Source organism: Trichomycterus rosablanca, chromosome 7 (assembly GCF_030014385.1).
Source record: "Trichomycterus rosablanca isolate fTriRos1 chromosome 7, fTriRos1.hap1, whole genome shotgun sequence".
NCBI lineage: Eukaryota > Metazoa > Chordata > Actinopteri > Siluriformes > Trichomycteridae > Trichomycterus > Trichomycterus rosablanca.
Genome location: NC_085994.1, coordinates 31258161 through 31277513, shown reverse-complemented (window position 1 = coordinate 31277513; position 19353 = coordinate 31258161). Strand labels below are relative to the sequence as shown.

The following is a 19353-nucleotide window of genomic DNA, read 5'->3' as shown; positions in this document are numbered from 1 at the left end:
TAGCCCAAAGCTCTACCCACTAGGCTACCACTGTCCCTAAAACTCCCCACAGATAGGGATTGGAGGTGAGGTTCAAACCCTAACCTTTGGACCTATGCTAATTGGCAGCACACACTTTTTTTGTGTTTTTTTGCACTGTGGTGAAGCTGATAATAACAAACTCAAAGTAAAAGTGGGCTTTATAAATGCACTTGTTAGCCGATCTCCACCGGTTTTTACTACACTAATCCAGGATCCTGGGTTTAAACCTCGTCTCAGGTCAAAAGCTTTGCAGTTTTGCATGTGCTCCTTGTGTCTGTGTGGACACGCATAAGGTAGATTGGTTACTCTGAAAAGTCCGTACCTGATCTGGTCTGCCGTTTGCGTCCCGAAGCTCTATGTACTCCTTGGTCTTGACACGGTTCAGGTCCTCATGCAGACCATCCAGCAGAAAAGACAGGAGCTCCTGAGAGTCATGCTGTTGGTAGCCCAGGAACTGAGATGCAAAATGGCCCACTTTTGTCTGCACACACACAATTTAAAGTATTAAAAATATATAAAAATAACGCAAGTACCTGGAGCTTGTTCATATTGGGCATTTGGATGGTAGCAGTATAATCTCAAATGCAACTTTCATGCAAAGTATTTAAAAGGATTAATACTATGGCCACTCAAAGTACTAATCTCTTGTTGTCAGGTGATGGAGACGTTCCAATATAAGGACACACTTCAAGTAGATAATTACAGTTGAAATTCAGGGAGAGGATTTTCGTATCTCTCTCCCTGGACTTCATCTTTAGCAAAATTAAAAGTCTAGAAAAACTACAGATAAGTAACTTAAGGGTGAATCTTCATTTTATAAGCAAAACTTAAGCTTCTAAAATTCAATGATCAAAATGGTTTGTGCTCCAAACCACACCTTATTCTGCCAAACAGTATATTTAAATAATGAACTCATAATGGTAGTTTGGAATTATGTAGCACATAGGATGCAATTTAGGTTGGAAATCAACCCAGAAAATCACATAAGTGTGCTTTGTAACTTATATCCACTTGTCATAACCATGGAAGTATGTGCAAAAAGCTTTATGTTTTTTAAATAATACTTTCTAGCCCACCACTGTTGCAGGTTCAAATCTTAACAGTGCTATAGGCGGGCTGGGTGTCTACACTGACATGATTGGCAAGGTTTGGGGAAGGAGGGGGTGGTGGCCAAACCCATGCAATGGATGGTGTTCCTGCCTTGTGCGCAGCATAGCCTGGACACAGCAGATCCAGACCTGCCGTAACCCTGACCAGGATAAACAGTTGATAAAGATGTAATGAAATAAAATGATTTAGATGAAGAGTCAAAACGCTCACAAATCCTTTTTTAAAGTACAGTACAGTTTATAATAATAAAAGCCATGATTGTCTTTTTTAAAGTACAGTACAGTTTATAATAATAAAAGCCATGATTGTCCCACTATCAGAGAAGAAGGTGAATTGCAGAAACAATTTAAGATTTACATTAAGGTTTTTGCCCCTTTATCATCCTCCACCCTATTTGAGCATAACTTGAGCATAAACATTCATAGATTGTGTGATGTTTCTCACCTTAAAAACACGGGGTACCACGGTATAGTGTCTCCCTGACCACATCTGCTTGATGACATCTGCGTAAGCCTCTGCAATCTCACCCTTCATACCCAGAGGGTTTGTGAAGTTCAGCTCTTTGAGATACAAGTTCTGCAGGAAGTACTCAGTCAGCGGCGGAGTGTTGCTCAGGCACTGAAGACACAGAAGCACATGCTGTAAGTCCGGGATGTTATTTAATGTAGTTTATTATATCAGCCCATTATAAAGCAATAATAATCTTTAGGTGAAATGCAGGTGGATATTGTAAAGCATGGGCTGACCTGTAGAGCAGAGTTCATGAAGCAGGTGTTGCCGAGGTTCGTCAGACCACACACTCCAGGCTGCCCACAATACATGTCCTGATCATCCAAAGAATTCCTCCTAAAAGTACAGAACCCAAAGAAAACACAGTGAACAACAGTGATAAATAACACAAGGAGAAAAATATGGCATGGCGACTGGGTTTGTGTTATAGATAGCACTCTGACGTTTACTAACTATAGAATTACTTGTTGTGTCTTTGTAGGTCCTAAATAAGATTTAATGCATCAGTTGACCGTAGCAATACATTTTAATCAACACACGTCTCCAAATGATGACCACTGCCAGAGCGTTCTTGCTTTTTTTTCCCCCAATCTAGTTGTATCCAATTACCCGTTGCGTTATGCTTCCTCTCTACTGATGCTGATCTCCACTGCTGATTGAAAAGAGCAAGACTGTCACACGCCCCCTCCGACACGTGTGCAGTACCGACTGCATCTTTTCACCTCCTCGTGGAGAGTTCACATCGGGATCAGATTTGTGTACGGAGAGCCACAACCTGACGCATTTTCCTCGACTCTGTGCCGGCGCCATAAATCAGCCAGCAGAGGTCGTAATTGTATCAGTTATGAGGTCCATATCCGGCTCTTCCCTCCATGCATGAACAACAAGCCAATCGTTGTTTATGAAGCCGCCCAGCCCAGCCGGATGGCAGAGCTGAGTTTCGAACCGACGAACCGAATGTTTTACCGCTGCGCCACCTGTGCTGCTTTTGTTTAAAACTTTAAACGCAAGGCCGGTGATGTTGTTGATGTTGTTGGTGTGGAGCTGGACTCTCTCACTGCACTGTCGGAGAGGAGGATGCTGTCTAAGCTGCAGGTTATTATGAACAATGGCTCCCACCCACTATATGACACGGTGATGAGACAAAGGAGCACATTCAGTGCAAGACTCATCATACCAAAATGCACCACAGAGCGCCACAGGAAGTCTTTTCTACCTGTGGCCATCAAACTCTATAATTCCTCCTTTAATGTGTGACACTATGGTTTATCTGTGTAATATTCAGTATTAATATGTGCAATATTCAGTTTTCATACGTGCAATTTTCAGTTTTTTATATGTGCAATATTCAGTTTTCATATGTGCAATAATAATAACGTAAGCATTTTAATTATTTAATTGTGTGTATATAACTTTTTAACTTTAAATTTTTCTTCTTTTTTCTTTGTTTTAAGAGAGTAGAGTGTTTATTATTTTTACATAAATGGGTGCTAGTGTAAAAAAACTGCAATTTCCCTCTGGGATCAATAAAGTATTCTGATTCTGAAACTTAAATACATTTCAAACAAAACTTCATGTGAATAAATTATCCTATCACATGAAAGGAACTACACAGTAGTTTGCAAAACATTTAGCTTGTAAAAGCAGCCCATGTACATTCTTTATGATATTTTGACCCCTAAATACACACTTTTACACTATATAGTCCAATGTGTGGTCAGTAAACCAGATTAAAATCCATCTACTGTATCCTGTGTAATATGTAATGTCATTCCAAGAAAGAAGGTTCTGCTCCAAAATTGGCATCATAAAACTTGACTGAATTTTGTGGCTCATTACATGGTTAAAACTAGCATGGACTGGGGCTTCTAACTCGCATGGCAGCCTCTAAGCTTATGTTAACGTAACGCTAGCTTGACTGTGTACAGCAACACTCATGGTTCAGCAGCTTCTTACTTAGGAAATAATGTTTTAAAAATAAGAAAAAATTATTTGAAATTTTTTTTCTTTTTGATAGATTATAGTTTGAGTTTTTCCGACCTTGTAAAGAGACTGCTGTTCCATGAACATGTAATGGTTTTTTTTACACAAGCCAGTTTTAAAATAATAATACATAGCTAAATGATATTACAGAATATTAATACATCTGCTGCAATTATGTTCCCACTCCTTGTTACTGCAATATTGCTAGTACTGCCATCTAGTGTATAAATGTCCCAAATAAGTCCTACACTTGTTTTAACAACGGCAATCAGTCAGTCAGTAAGTAACAAAAGCTCTGAGGATAGACTGTTAGGCAACCCACAAAACTCTATACAGACTAATAAAGCATACAGACATTGACAAACCAAGTGCAAGCTTAAGTTTAGACTTCAGTACAGGTTTACTTACATGACTTGGGGTCTAGAGCTGGGCCAAGTGCCGTCTGGATTCCTCAGCTCCATAATCACTGTCTGCAGAATAAACCAAATGTTAAAACACACCCACAGCCATTCACATCCCTACACTGATACACAGCCTAAATACACCAGAATTAACGTTGGATAAGCTATGCTTTCATACACTGGAACCTGTAATTACAAATGCTACTGGTAATCAGAGCATTGGAGGGACATAAGAACGTTCCAGGTGGACACCTGAAGAACATTAGGGACATTAAGGAGCCTGTTTAACAGTCATTCTAGATTGCATATACAGTGTATCACAAAAGTGAGTACACCCCTCACATTTCTGCAAATATTTAAGTATATCTTTTCATGGGACAACACTGACAAAATGACACTTTGACACAATGAAAAGTAGTCTGTGTGCAGCTTATATAACAGTGTAAATTTATTCTTCCCTCAAAATAACTCAATATACAGCCATTAATGTCTAAACCACCGGCAACAAAAGTGAGTACACCCCTTAGTGAAAGTTCCTGAAGTGTCAATATTTTGTGTGGCCACCATTATTTCCCAGAACTTCCTTAACTCTCCTGGGCATGGAGTTTACCAGAGCTTCACAGGTTGCCACTGGAATGCTTTTCCACTCCTCCATGACGACATCACGGAGCTGGCGGATATTCGAGACTTTGCGCTCCTCCACCTTCCGCTTGAGGATGCCCCAAAGATGTTCTATTGGGTTTAGGTCTGGAGACATGCTTGGCCAGTCCATCACCTTTACCCTCAGCCTCTTCAATAAAGCAGTGGTCGTGTTAGAGGTGTGTTTGGGGTCATTATCATGCTGGAACACTGCCCTGCGACCCAGTTTCCAGAGGGAGGGGATCATGCTCTGCTTCAGTATTTCACAGTGCATATTAAAGTTCATGTGTCCCTCAATGAAATGTAACTCCCCAACACCTGCTGCACTCATGCAGCCCCAGACCATGGCATTCCCACCACCATGCTTGACTGTAGGCATGACACACTTATCTTTGTACTCCTCACCTGATTGCCGCCACACATGCTTGAGACCATCTGAACCAAACAAATGAATCTTGGTCTCATCAGACCATAGGACATGGTTCCAGTAATCCATGTCCTTTGTTGACATGTCTTCAGCAAACTGTTTGCAGGCTTTCTTGTGTAGAGACTTCAGAAGAGGCTTCCTTCTGGGGTGACAGCCATGCAGACCAATTTGATGTAGTGTGCGGCGTATGGTCTGAGCACTGACAGGCTGACCCCCTACCTTTTCAATCTCTGCAGCAATGCTGACAGCACTCCTGCGCCTATCTTTCAAAGACAGCAGTTGGATGTGACGCTGAGCACGTGCACTCAGCTTCTTTGGACGACCAATGCGAGGTCTGTTCTGAGTGGACCCTGCTCTTTTAAAATGCTGGATGATCTTGGCCACTGTGCTGCAGCTCAGTTTCAGGGTGTTGGCAATCTTCTTGTAGCCTTGGCCATCTTCATGTAGCGCAACAATTCGTCTTTTAAGATCCTTAGAGAGTTCTTTGCCATGAGGTGCCATGTTGGAACTTTCAGTGACCAGTATGAGAGAGTGTGAGAGCTGTACTACTAAATTGAACACACCTGCTCCCTATGCACACCTGAGACCTAGTAACACTAACAAATCACATGACATTTTGGAGGGAAAATGACAAGCAGTGCTCAATTTGGACATTTAGGGGTGTAGTCTCTTAGGGGTGTACTCACTTTTGTTGCCGGTGGTTTAGACATTAATGGCTGTATATTGAGTTATTTTGAGGGAAAAATAAATTTACACTGTTATATAAGCTGCACACAGAGTACTTTTCATTGTGTCAAAGTGTCATTTTGTCAGTGTTGTCCCATGAAAAGATATACTTAAATATCTGCAGAAATGTGAGGGGTGTACTCACTTTTGTGATACACTGTATGTGCATGTTTGTGTGATTACCACCCCAAACCATTTAGCATGTAAAAATAGCCTAATACTTACATTCTTTATGATATTTTGACCCCCCATATTCTTATGTCCAGAGCCTGTTTAGCAGCCATTCAATATTGCATGTATGTGCATGTTTGTGTGATTACCATGCCGGTGATAAGACAGGCATCTAGTACAGTCATATGAATGTTTCGTAGCCTCTCACAGTTGCTTTCAGGGCTTCTCATCCACAGTCTGGGTTCAGCATCCTCAGGCACATCAAGATCCTTTAGCATCACCTTCTGAATGGTCACTGTGCCATAAACACACAGACATACGCTTGAAAGTCAAACACACTGTGGGAAGTAATAGCAAGGTCACGTTGTACTCAGTGTAACTGGCCATGAATTATTGGTCAATTATCACGAAAAATATTGTGATTAACAATCATCTATTCTGTTCACTATATGGCACTTACATTTTGTTTTATAACAGGTAGTTAACAGGTATAACAGGTATAACAGGACCTTCTTGCTGTGAAGCAACAGGGCTACCCATTAAACCACCGTGCCGTCCGGACAGGTTCAAGGTTTTTTTTTTTTAAATGTCATACACAGTCATGGACAATTCTATATCTTTAATTCACCTCACTTGCATGTCTTTGGACTGTGGAAGGAAACCGGAGGTCCTGGAGGAAACCCACGCAGACATGGGAAGAACATGCACACAGAAAGGACCTGGACCGCTCTACCTGAGAACCAAACCCAACAGGCTAACGCATGGGATGCTGTGATTATCTGTTTCATGTCAATGTGCATTTTACAGAACAGCCTTTGGTCTCTTTAAACGCCAACGTAGCAAAATAGAAAATATAATGGGACTATGTTAATAGTAAGAGAAAGAAAGCATACATTGCTTTTTGTTCATATTAATAAGTACTAGGCAGGTGCTTAGTTGGCGGAGAGGTAATTAATGCTAGCCCACTACAGCTGGGATCATGGTTTACTATCAGGACTGCTTTCGGCTGGTCAAGCATCCATGCATACATGTTTAGCTTTGTCTGGGAGGGGTGGGGGGTGGTTTTGTTCAAACACCCTAGACACTGGGAGGTGCATTTGTCAGTGCGCTCTTGGTGCCAGTCCTAAGCCCGGAAAATAAAGCAGGTTGCATCAAGAATGGAATCTGACTGTGTCTGTGATCAGTGATCTGCTGTGACGACCTATAAAACAATGGGGCAGCCAAAAGGGAACAAAAATATTAAGTACTACTGAGGTTAATGATTAACTGGTTAATTGACAAAGAAGCCATTGTTTAATTACAGATGCATGTTAAAATGCCGTTTAAATTCCTTTCCAACAGATGATTTCAATTAAGAGCAAAGCTACTGACCTCTACAGAGTAAGGGTGCTGATCTGTAACACACCCTCATCCACCCACAGTAAGGTTGACTGCTTAATTTGTTTAAAATCACTCACTCATTCATTCATTCATCCTTGTATCTCTGTTTATCAGAGTTGGTATCAAGCTAATTTGTTGAGAAAAATCCATTAAAAACACGACCTAAAAACGAGCTGATTCACTCACCTATTGTATCTGTTCGGCTAAACTGAGCCATCACTCCATGTTCCATATCGTTGTGCAGACAGAGGTAGATTTCCACAGGGTAGATCTCAACTTTAAGTGTGCTGGGAAGGTCAACAACCTGGCAAAAAGCAGAGTCAGGGCTCAGATTTAGGAATGCAACTTCAAGCTAGACAGTAATAGGCCAAAATGAAACCCTCCTTCAACAGCATGAGCTCAAATGTAGAAATAAAGGTCAAGGAAGCTTGGTGTATTATTCTAGTATATATAATAAAATAGTGTGTAAAAAGTTCATTCAGTTCATTCTAATTTGTTCTGAAAAAATTATTGTAAAGACAACAAAATGACCAAATCAAATTATAGTGAAATTTAAGATTTCACAACGCACTGAATTATCACACTGAATAAAAGAGTGATAAGATCAGAGACTTCCCACCCAGATGCTTTTATTATTTGTTCCTCTTATTTCATTATTTATACACTGATCAGTCATAACATTAAAACCACCTCCTTGTTTCTACACTCAGTGTTCATTTTATCAGCTCCACTTACCATATAGGAGCACCTTGCAGTTCTACAATTACTGACTGTAGTCCATCTGTTTCTCTGCATGCTTTGTTAGCCCCCTTTCATGTTGTTCTTCAATGGTCAGGACTCTCCCAGGACCACTACAGAGTAGGTATTATTTAGGTGGTGGATCATTCTCACCACATGGTGGTGGTGTGTTAGTGTGTGTTGTGCTGATATGAGTGGATAAGACACAGAAATAATTATGGAACTTTTAAACACCTCACTGTCACTGCTGGACTGAGAATAGTCCACCAACCAAAAATATCCAGCCAAGAGCGCACTGTAGGCAGCATTCTGTGACCACTGATGAAGGTCTAGAAGATGACCAACTCAAACAGCAGCAATAGATGAGCGATCGTCTCTGACTTTACATCTACAAGGTGGACCAGCTAGGTAGGAGTGTCTAATAGAGTGGACAGTGAGTGGACACGGTATTTAAAAACTCCAGCAGCGCTGCTGTGTCTGATCCACTCATAACAGCACAACACACACTAACACACCATCACCATGTCATTGTCACTTTGTGATGGTCCTGTCCATTGAAGAACAGGGTAAAAGCAGGCTAAAAAGTATGTACAGAAACAGTAATTGTAGAACTACAAAGTGCTTCTATATGGTAAGTGGAGCTGATAAAATGGACAGTGAGTGTTCACAGTAGTTCCCAAGGTGATGGGTGGGAACCATTTACCTTGTGACACAATTTTAATATGTCGCACAAATACAGCAGTAGTGTGGTTGCCATTTTAAAAGTGCTTGCCCTTTGTTAGAAAACATCATGTTTTACACACTTTGGTTACATTTATGACAGGACAGGTAATTGTTAGTTAAACAAGGTTCATTGGTTCAAGTATTTAATGTTAAACACAGTAATGGACAATTTTGTATCTCCAATTCACCTCACCAATTCACCGTCTTTGAACCGTGGAAGGAAATTGGAGCTCCCGAAGGAAACCCACACAGACATGGGAGAACATGCAAACTCCACACAGAAAGAACCCGGACAGCTCCACCTGGCAATCTAACCCAAGACCTTCTTGCTGTGAGGTGACAGTGCTACCCACCGAGCCACCGTGCCCCCACCCTTTGTAAGACAGTAACACCATTTGGTCTCGTTAAACCACAGTGTGCTCATATGAATGTTTGCAGCGAATGGCTTGTAATCTTTGCCGCTGACTTAATTGGCCTGATTCTGTGGGAGATACTTGTTTATTGAGCATTTTAGTCACTGTGAGTGTTGCCTAAGAGCCGTTATGCTTTTTTGAGCTATTGTGCATTGTGATTATTTTGTACTCTCAGAATGAAGTGTAGTCTGTTGGTGTGCAATAAACAGTAAATACTTTTATATGCGTTGGTTTATTGTGGGCTTGAGGACAAGTGCTTTCAGAGCATCGTATTATCTTCAAAGTAACAAAGTAACTAGCACTAACAATCTTGTCCTGTCTGGCAGATGCTAACGGGTGGAATTTTTACATCCTGCTGAGCAGAGTTCAATTCTCCTTTATTGTTTTTGTCTTTATTGGTTAGTGTTTATAATGGGTTTAAGTAAAAATAGCCAACTGGTATAAATCAATGTGTATGATTGTTTAATAATGTTTATGAGCAATTAGGAACTAATTAGATCATTAGGCCTGAGCCAGTGTGGCAGGGTCTATATTAATACTCGGGCCATATTGCCTTGGAACTTGGAGTCTTGAAACTATTTTGATTGGATTGATGTGTGGAGAACCGCTTTATGTATTTGGTGTCTTTTTAATGGTGTCTTTTTAGTGATTTGCACTGTAGAGTGGTATATGCCCTGTTCAGGTTACCAGACCAGACCACCATAGTTGCATTAATCCATTTTACTTTATGTTGTTGACCAAGCCTCTTTTCTTTTTTTTTTCTATTATTTTGTTTATACAATTTCTTCCCCTTTTTCTCCCAACTTTAGCGTTTCCAATTACCCAATTGCATTATGATTCCTCTCTACTGATGTTGATCTCCACCATGGAGGAGAGCGAGACTGACACACGCCCCCTCCGACCTGTGTGCAGTAGCTGACTGCATCTGTTCATATGCGGATCAGCTTTGGGTCGTAATTGTATCAGCATGATATTGTGAGCGGTGTCAAGTGTAAACAAAGCAGCCTGGCTTCTGGCTCTTATTTTATATAATTTTTTAGGCTACATTTACCATAATTGACTTTTCTATGTTATAATGACTTGAGACTAGATTTGGACTTTAAAGACATGGACCTGTATTTTGTGATTTGTGAACATCTCTGGGTTTTAAGGCCTTTTTGTAGTATTTTTTCTTTCACAACTTTGTGTAGCAAAACACTAAAAAATTTTTAACCATGTCAGGCTTCACATTTAAAATCTCAGGTAATTCAAGCGTCAATGAACGAGACAAGAAAATGGGCTAGGATGAACAAGGATTTAGACTTTTTTTTTTTGGAATATTACCTTTCTCTTAATGGCAGGCTGGTCATCAGCCATACCAAACCAGCACAGCAGCTTCCGCCAGGCTTCTGCTGGCACCAGTGCAAAGTCCTCATTCTCCACAAGTCTATCTTTCAGCCGGTATGAGTCGGAATCTGCACATAAATAAGACATGTAAGGTACTCTGCCCACAACATAGATTTTGCACAATAATCTGAAAAACCCGAAGTGGTTCATTTATTAGAAACATACTTAGGTGGGAAAAGTCGATTCTGTGATTTTAAGTGTTTTCTATACATTTTTAAAGCCACTGATTTGTAAATGTTTATAAAAAATTGTGGATCATATGGTGAAATTTGTGAATGACATCATAAAAGTTCATGAAAAGCATCATGAGAAATGTGCATTATTTGTAAAACGTGTGTATCATAGAGATGTAACGATGCACCATAAGACAGCTGAAAATCGATTCACATGTGTAACGATTCAAATCGGTTTACATGTATAATGAATCGATATTCACTTTAAACAGCATAGGGCACTGGCACTATTCACCTCGCCTGGTTGACGTCACTACAGGTTCAGAATTTTCCAGCCAAATTTATTTATGTGAGGATACTTTCTTTATTTATAGTATTAATTAATTTATTTAATGTGGAACTTGTTTTAAAATTTAAATTCAGTTTTTTTTTTACACAAAAAGGGAAATGTGCAGCATTGTTTTGCATAGTTTGTAACTACCTCAGAAATAAAAGGACATTCATTATTTAGATTAATAAAAGATACAAATACAGTATTTTATTTGATTTGATTTTTTAAGGAAAAATAATAAAAGGAAACTTTGTCATAATTTGTCGTCAATTTCATTTTGTTTAAAAAAAAAAAAATCGGGAAAAAATCAAATTGTAAACCCAGTATCGTGAATCGCATCGCATCATGTGTAGTGTATCGTTACATCCCTAATGTGTCATGTGAAAAAATTTTATTCATCAGATAAAAATTTTGTGCATCATGTGATAAATCTTGTGCATCGTGTGGTGACACAATGTGGTTCATTATTTTTTTAGATTTAAAAGTAAGATAACTATTTGTTTTGGCATGTAAATGGGTAGTTAAAGCCTTCATATTTAAGCAAATTAAGCAAATCAATCCACTAACTAATGGTGTAGGCCACTAATTGGCAGTTGTAGCCTAGTGGTTAAGGTACTGGACTAGTAAACAGAGATTCGCTGGTTCAAACCCCACCACTGCCAGGTTGCCACTGTTGGGCCCTTGAGCAAGGTCTTTAATTCTCAGTTGGAAATATAGATTTCCAGTGTCAAATACTTTTTTTCTTGTCATTAATAGCAAGAACACCAGCACTGATAATTGAAATAAACTTGTTACCAAAATGCTGTTGAGGTGTCCACTGTAAAACAATTAACTAGATGCATCTAACACTGTAATCAATGCGGTCTAACATACTCGAACACAATATTTTTATACAACAGAAAAATGGTGTGTGTGTATACACTGATAAGCCAAAACATCGGAATCACCCATCAAAGCATGGCAATGCCAACGTGTTAAATACAGCAGATATGGTGAGGCATGATCTGACGGCCTAATCGTTATGATCAGACGAATGAGTTGAAGAATCTCTGAAACAGCAATGGCATGCTCACAGGCAACCATGCAAGGAGGGAAAAGCCACAAACCACTGAAAGGTTTTTCGCCAGCCCAGACTGAAGACTGGCTATGGCGTCTCGTATGGACCAAAGTAAAAGCTACAGAGGTTCAAACTGCATCATTTTAATACTGGTAATGAGGTGGATGTGCCACAACACAGAGCAACAAACCCTGTGTAGTAGGAGGGCTGTGTAGTAACAGGCCAGTCAAAGTGTCCATGCTTATTCCTGTCTACCGCCAAAAGACCTACAATAAGCAGGCACTGAACTGGACATTGGAGCAATGGGCAATAGAAGAAGGTTGGCTGGTCCTACAAATCACATTTTTCCAAGATCATGTGGACAGTTGGATATGCATCGTTTACCTGCTGAAGATACGGCGCAAGTATACAACCTGCTGGTAATATCCTGGCCCAATTTTCATTCTTAACCAGGCCCAGTGGTTTAAAAACAATGCTTTACAAAAACAAACTTATATATGACACCTTTGTGCATTAAAAAGGGATAAGTCAAATTGTTAGGGATATGTCAAATTATTTCAGTTAAATAATCAAAACATTACATCTGACAAGTGTTGTCCAAACTGTACAGTAACATCTTTTATATGTGTATGCTAAAACTTACCATCAAAAAGTTGTACATTATCAATTTTTCCAGGAAAAGATGAGGAGTTCTGATCTCCACTCCTCACATACTCCTTCCACAGGTTAAACCACCGAAATTCCACCAGATACCTGCAGAAATGACAAACACTCAGGGTGAAAACATTTACATCCACAACAGTAACATTCAAACATTTTGGTCATTTACCATGTTTATTATTTAGAGGATTATAGTGGAGCTTAGATACAAAACCACACTAGTTCATGCCTTTCTGTTTACCATCAGGTTTGCCGGATTTGACAAATTGTCTTCAAAATTAACTGCCTGGATTGGTTTGTATGGTGAAAACGCATCTGGGTAAATGCTTTGTTGTGCTTTGGGTGTGCTCAAAAATAAAGCCTTAAATTACAGCACTGCTTCAGCATAATACACCATAAACAATTGATCATCACACCTGGGCATTCATTAAAAATCCTATTTCCTGCTGTTAAAAGGAGTACATTTCCTTGTCTGTTTGTTTAATTTATTTACATTATTAATAGAAATCATCTGCTATAAACAAATTCTTTGGCAAATACACATTTTAAACTAATTTTGCAACTCTTGCACTTTTGGCAAACATTCCTTTGTATTCAGTGTAAAACGAAACTGAATAATCACATCAGCTAGATGGCACGCCTTTATTGCAAACTTAGAAGTAAAACACTGAGGAAAGTAAAATGACATCAAGCTGTTGGCCATCTAGCCAGCTGTATAACAGCCTGGTGAGCTATGCTTCAATTCTTTTAAAGATTACAAAATCAGCCCAGCTTATAATCTGTTACTATGAAAGGTCTGCAAGCTGCAAGACAGGTCACCCTCCAGTACTTCAAAAAATACATAATAAATTCATACTTATATATTTAAAAAAGACACTAAAAGGCATTTTTGTAACAGCAGTAACAAAAGACCTTGCTGAATATTCAATATGCTTCTATACAGATACACTGATCAGCCATAACATTAAAACCACTCACTGTCCATTTTATCAGCTCCACTTACCATATAGAGGCACTTTGTAGTTCTACAATTACTGACTGTAGTCCATCTGTTTCTCTGCATTCTTTGTTAGCCCCCTTTCATGCTGTTCTTCAATGGTCAGGACTCTCCCAGGACCACTACAGAGCAGGTATTATTTAGGTGGTGGATCATTCTCAGCTCTGCAGTGACACTGACATGACGGTGGTGTGTTAGTGTGTGTTGTGCTGGTATGAGTGGATAAGGCACAGCAATGCTAATGGAGTTTTTAAACACCTCACGGTCACTGTTGGACTGAGAATAGTCCACCAACCAAAAATATATCCAGCCAACAGCACTATGTGGGCAGCGTCCTGTGACCACTAATGAAGGTCTAGAAGATGACCAACTCAAACAGCAGCAATAGATGCGCGATCGTCACTGACTTTACATCTACAAGGTGGACCAACTAGATCGGAGGGTCTAATAGAGTAGACAGTGAGTTGAAACGGTATTTGAAAACTCCAGCAGTGCTGGTAAGTCTGATCCACTCATACCAGCACAACACACACTAACACACTACCACCATGTCAGTGTCACTGCAGTGCTGAGAATGATCCACCACCTAAATAATACCTGCTCTGTGGTGGTCCTGTGGGGGTCCTGGCCATTGAAGAACAGCATGAAAGCAGGTTAAAAAGGTATGTAGAGAAACAGATGGACTACAGTCATGAAGTGTAGACCTACAAAGTGCTTCTATATGGTAAGTGGGGCTGATAAAATGGATAGTGAGTGTAGAAACAAGGAGGTGGTTTTAATGTTATGGCTGATCAGTGTATTAAAACATAGTAAAAAGTGAAATCAAGTAAAGCTGAATTTGGTATTGGAATGAACTGAAAGAAGAAGGTTTGGACTGAAACCCTTCAAAGTGAGAATATCTACAAAGTATTTTTATGAAGAAAAATAAGCAAAATGTATTAAAATATGATCATACTACTTAACTAAACAGTATGTACAAATACACTATCACTAATAAGTAATTAAGACAGAATATGACAAAGTTTTTTTTAGAATAGAGTTTATAAAAACACAGGGAAACGTTAGAACTGTATTTCAGTGAAGAGGAAAATGAAAGTGCTACTTGTTCAATGAAAAGGTTACACAGTGAGCAGAATCATCTCAGAAAACGAAACAACAGAGTAACCACAACTAACATGCTAGTAATGTTATTATACTTATTCTATTCTGCACTTATATAATCACATGTACTTTATGCGCTACATTACAGAATAGTATACGTCAACAACATCGAATACAGACATTTAGCAGTTAATGTTTCAGTGGTAGATTGACTGAGCGGGCTTGGTCCCAAATAACATACTACACTACTAGGTAGTGAGCATATGTAGTACGCTTTAACACAGTACTCTAGCACACTACACAGTGCACCAAGGTGTAAATTGAGACACACGCCTTGTTCAGGCGGTAGTTGAGACTTACCAGCAGTCCCCGACCCGCAGCTCGTGTTTCTGAAGCAGATCCTCGATTTCTTGGAGTTGTGTTTCTAATCCCGGCGGCTCTGTAGCCGAGACTTCGCTGCTGCCAGCCATCACCAACAACCATCAAGATCACATGAAACTCCACCAGTCCAACACCGAATAAAAACACCGCAATGGTTTAAGCAGGAAACAGGACGTAGGTTTTGATGACGACTTCCCTAATCGGGAAAAAGGGGCGTGTAACAATGGGCGTGGCTTGTTTACTTTTGGTTTAGTTTTTGGCTTGCTGCTTTGTTGTGTGTGTTTACTGTATAAATGTATATACAAAGTACAGTAAAGCAGATTAGCTTATAAAGTAAAATAAAATCATATTTCATGCATTATTTAAATCTATATTTAATCTGTACCATATACTGTATACTTGGAACTGCACCTTCCTGCACTTTTCATTCCATCCCATTTGTTTATTTACACTCGATCCATCCTCATCATTAATAACGGCTCTGTAGTTATTCAATATACACTATATTGCCAAAAGTATTCGCTCGTCCGCTTTCACACACATATGAACTTGAGTGACGTCCCATTCTTAATCCATAGGGTTTAATATGATGTTGGCCCACCCTTTGCAGCTATAACAGCTTCAACTCTTCTGGGAAGGCTTCCACAAGGTTTAGGAGTGTGTTTATGGGAATTTTTGACCATTCTTCCAGAAGAGCATTTGTGAGGTCAGACACTGATGTTGGATGAGAAGGCCTGGCTCGCAGTCTCCGCTCTAATTCATTCCAAAGGTGTTCTATCAGGCTGAGGTCAGAACTGTGCAGGCCAGTCAAGTTCTTCCACACCAAACTCGCTCATCCATGTCTTTATGGACCTTGCTTTGTGCACTGGTGCGCAGTCATGTTGGAACAGGAAGGGGCCATCCCCAAACTGTTCCCACAAAGTTGGGAGCATGAAATTGTCCAAAATCTCTTGGTATGCTGAAGCATTAAGAGTTCCTTTGACTGGAACTAAGGGGCCGAGCCCAACTCCTGAAAAACAAGCCCACACCATAATCCCCCCTCCACCAAACTTTACACTTGGCACAATGCAATCAGACAAGTACCGTTCTCCTGGCAACCGCCAAACCCAGACTCGTCCATCGGGTTGCCAGACGGAGAAGCGTGATTCGTCACTTCAGAAAACGCGTCTCCACTGCTCTAGTGTCCAGTGGTGGAGTGCTTTACACCACTGCATCCGACGCTCTGCATCGCGCTTGGTGATGTAGGGCTTGGATGCAGCTGCTTGGCCATGGAAACCCATTCCATGAAGCTCTCTATGCACTGTTCTTGAGCTAATCTGAAGGCCACATGAAGTTTGGAGGTCTGTAGCGATTGAAAGTTGGCAACCTCTGCGCACTATGCGCCTCAGCATCCGCTGACCTTGCTCTGTCATTTTACGGGGCCTACGACTTTGTGGCTGAGTTGCTGTCATTCGCAATTGCTTCCACTTTGTTATAATACCACTAACACTGACATCTATCTATCTATCTATCTATCCATCCATCCATCCATCCATCCAGACATCCATCCAGATAAAAATAAGGGACGTGGATGTCATGACAGTTACTGGTCTTTGGTCATTTCTGCTATTTAATTTTTTGTGATTGTACATTTGGAATATTGGCTCCCAAGCCCAGAAATTAAAAAGGGTTGACACAGGAGGGCCTTTCAGCATAAAAACTTTGCCAAATCTGGTTTGTGGACTACAATAGTCTGTGTTCAGTAGTTCATGTTTTGTCTGCTCAACTTCATTTCATTTGTTAATATACCTCCATTCCTGCATTTCAGGCCTACACATTCCAAAAGAAGTTGGGACGGGGGCAGTTTAGGGCTAGTAATGAGGTGAAACTAAGTAATGATGTGATTCCAAACAGGTGATGTCAACAAGTGATTGTAATCATGGTTTGGTACAAAAGCAGCATCCAGGAAAGAGTATTTGATGAGCTAAGATTTGTCAGTTTGTCAACAAATGTGTGAGAACATTATTGAAATGTTTAAAAACAATGTACCTCAAAGAAAGATTAGAAGGGATTTGCATAGTTCTCCCTCTACAGTGCATAATATCACTAAACGATTCAAGGAATCAGGAGGAATTTCAGTGCGTAAAAGCCAAGGGTGCAAGCTTAAGCTAAACGCCTGTGATCTTCGATCCCTCAGACGGCACTGCATCAAGAACCGCCACTCAACAATAACTGATATTACTCTGGCAAACCTTTGTCAAGCGCTACAATACAGAGTTACATATACAAATGAATCAGCATTCCAGGTCTTTTTTGGAAAAAATGGACACCGTGTGCTCTGGACCAAAGACGAAAAGGCCATCCAGACTGTTATCAGCAACAAGTCCAAGAGTCAGGGTCTGTCATGGTATGTGGTTGTGTCAGTGCCCTTGGCAAAGGTCATTTACACTTCTGTGATGGCAGCAGTAATGCAGAAAAGTACATTCAGCTCTTAGAGCAACATATGCTGCCTTCAAGATGTCATCTTTTCCAGGGACGTCCATGCATTTTTCAACAAGACAATGCAAAACCACATACTGCACACATTACAAAGGCATGGCTGCGGAAGAAGAAGGTGCGGGAACTGGACTGGCCTGCCTGCAGTCCTGACTTGTCCCCAATAGAGAATGTGTGGAGAATTTTGAAACGGAAAATGCGACAACGGCGACCCCGTACTGTTGCACATCTTAAGACGTGTTTGCAGGAAGAATGGGACAAAATAAAAGCTGAAACACTAAATCACTTGGTATCCTCAGTGCCAAAATGTCTTTTAAGTTTGGTGAAAAGGAATGGCAACATCACAAAGTGATAAATGCATTTTCCATGATGTCTCAACTTTTTCTGATTTGGGGTTGTACTGTACTTAGCTGCATTCAATCATCCACACATGCAGGTGTGTCTGCATTGGAAATCTTAATCTTTTTTCATCTGTTTGGTTTGTATCAGACACAAGGTGGCACTATTTTACTGTGCATCCAAAAAGCTTTATAAATGTACTGTAGTTATTCAGCTGCTGAACACCAAACATGTCCAGTCCTTAATGGTTTAGCTTCAAACCAGCATCCAATCAATAAAAAAGAAATTCTCTTTAATGAAGAAGCTATTTAACATTCACATCCCTTCCCTGTTTGCTACACATGGATCCAAGTTGTTGTCTAATGCCCCTGTAATTCTAAAATAAATGAGCCTAATGAGACAGGGCATTAATTCTGTACTGAAGTGGCAGTACACAAATGTGTGTGCCGCATGTTTAATAAGGTTTTTTTAATATTATTGTCACAGTCTGTAGCATGGGTCAGAATCCATGCAGATAAGGTTGATGTAGGCAAATCCATAATGAACAGCCTGGGAAAAACACGACCCAGGCAACAGGAAACTCAAGTTTTCATTTATTTTATTTTTTTCATTTACCTTCAATTACCGCTTCATCCTAACTGGAGTATCGTATGTCCGGTGCCACCATAGTAACTGAGTGAGGAAATGTGTGGATATATGTGGTAAATGTACTGCAAGGCAGAATACACCCTGGACGCCAATCAATAGCAGAGTATCACACATTTATCTATTCAATTATTTACACCTTGTGGCTACAATCAACCTTCTGCAGGCTTGATTCCCCATAGACAGTGACTAAAGGCAAGGTTTGAACCCAAGGTCCCAAAAATACACTTTACACAAATAAAACTTAGAAACACATTTGGCACCTCAGGCAAGATTCATCCTGTCACCCCTGAAACTCTATCCCGCCAGGACCGAAGTACCAATGTACATGTACCTACATGCCTAGATTTATTCACAGATAGCTTAGAACAATTATTTTTTATCCCACGGCAGTTCATAAATAAAATGATAAAGGATTGCTGGTTCTTGGTTGATCTAAAGGATGCTGATTCAAACCCTACAACTGACAAGGTGCCACTGGTGGGCCCCTAATTACAGCCCATGTAGGTTGCCTTGGATAAAGGTGTCCGCTAATTGCTACGTGATTGTAAAAGCGTCCTGCCTCA

General features: G+C 40.1%; 1 protein-coding gene across 1 annotated transcript in view; it reads right to left on the bottom strand.

Annotated features, from left to right (window-relative positions):
- usp11 (ubiquitin specific peptidase 11) overlaps positions 1-15417 on the bottom strand; it is a 50451-nt gene extending 35034 nt beyond the window's left edge. Inside the window, exons 1-9 of the mRNA XM_062999228.1 lie at positions 15308-15417; positions 12833-12942; positions 10566-10696; positions 7555-7672; positions 6138-6283; positions 4033-4094; positions 1878-1977; positions 1576-1749; positions 344-502 (exon numbers count right to left, since the gene is read on the bottom strand). Coding sequence (XP_062855298.1) covers positions 344-502; positions 1576-1749; positions 1878-1977; positions 4033-4094; positions 6138-6283; positions 7555-7672; positions 10566-10696; positions 12833-12942; positions 15308-15417 — 1110 coding nt within the window. The remainder of the gene's footprint in view (positions 1-343; positions 503-1575; positions 1750-1877; positions 1978-4032; positions 4095-6137; positions 6284-7554; positions 7673-10565; positions 10697-12832; positions 12943-15307) is intronic.
- Between the last annotated feature and the right edge of the window lie 3936 nt (positions 15418-19353).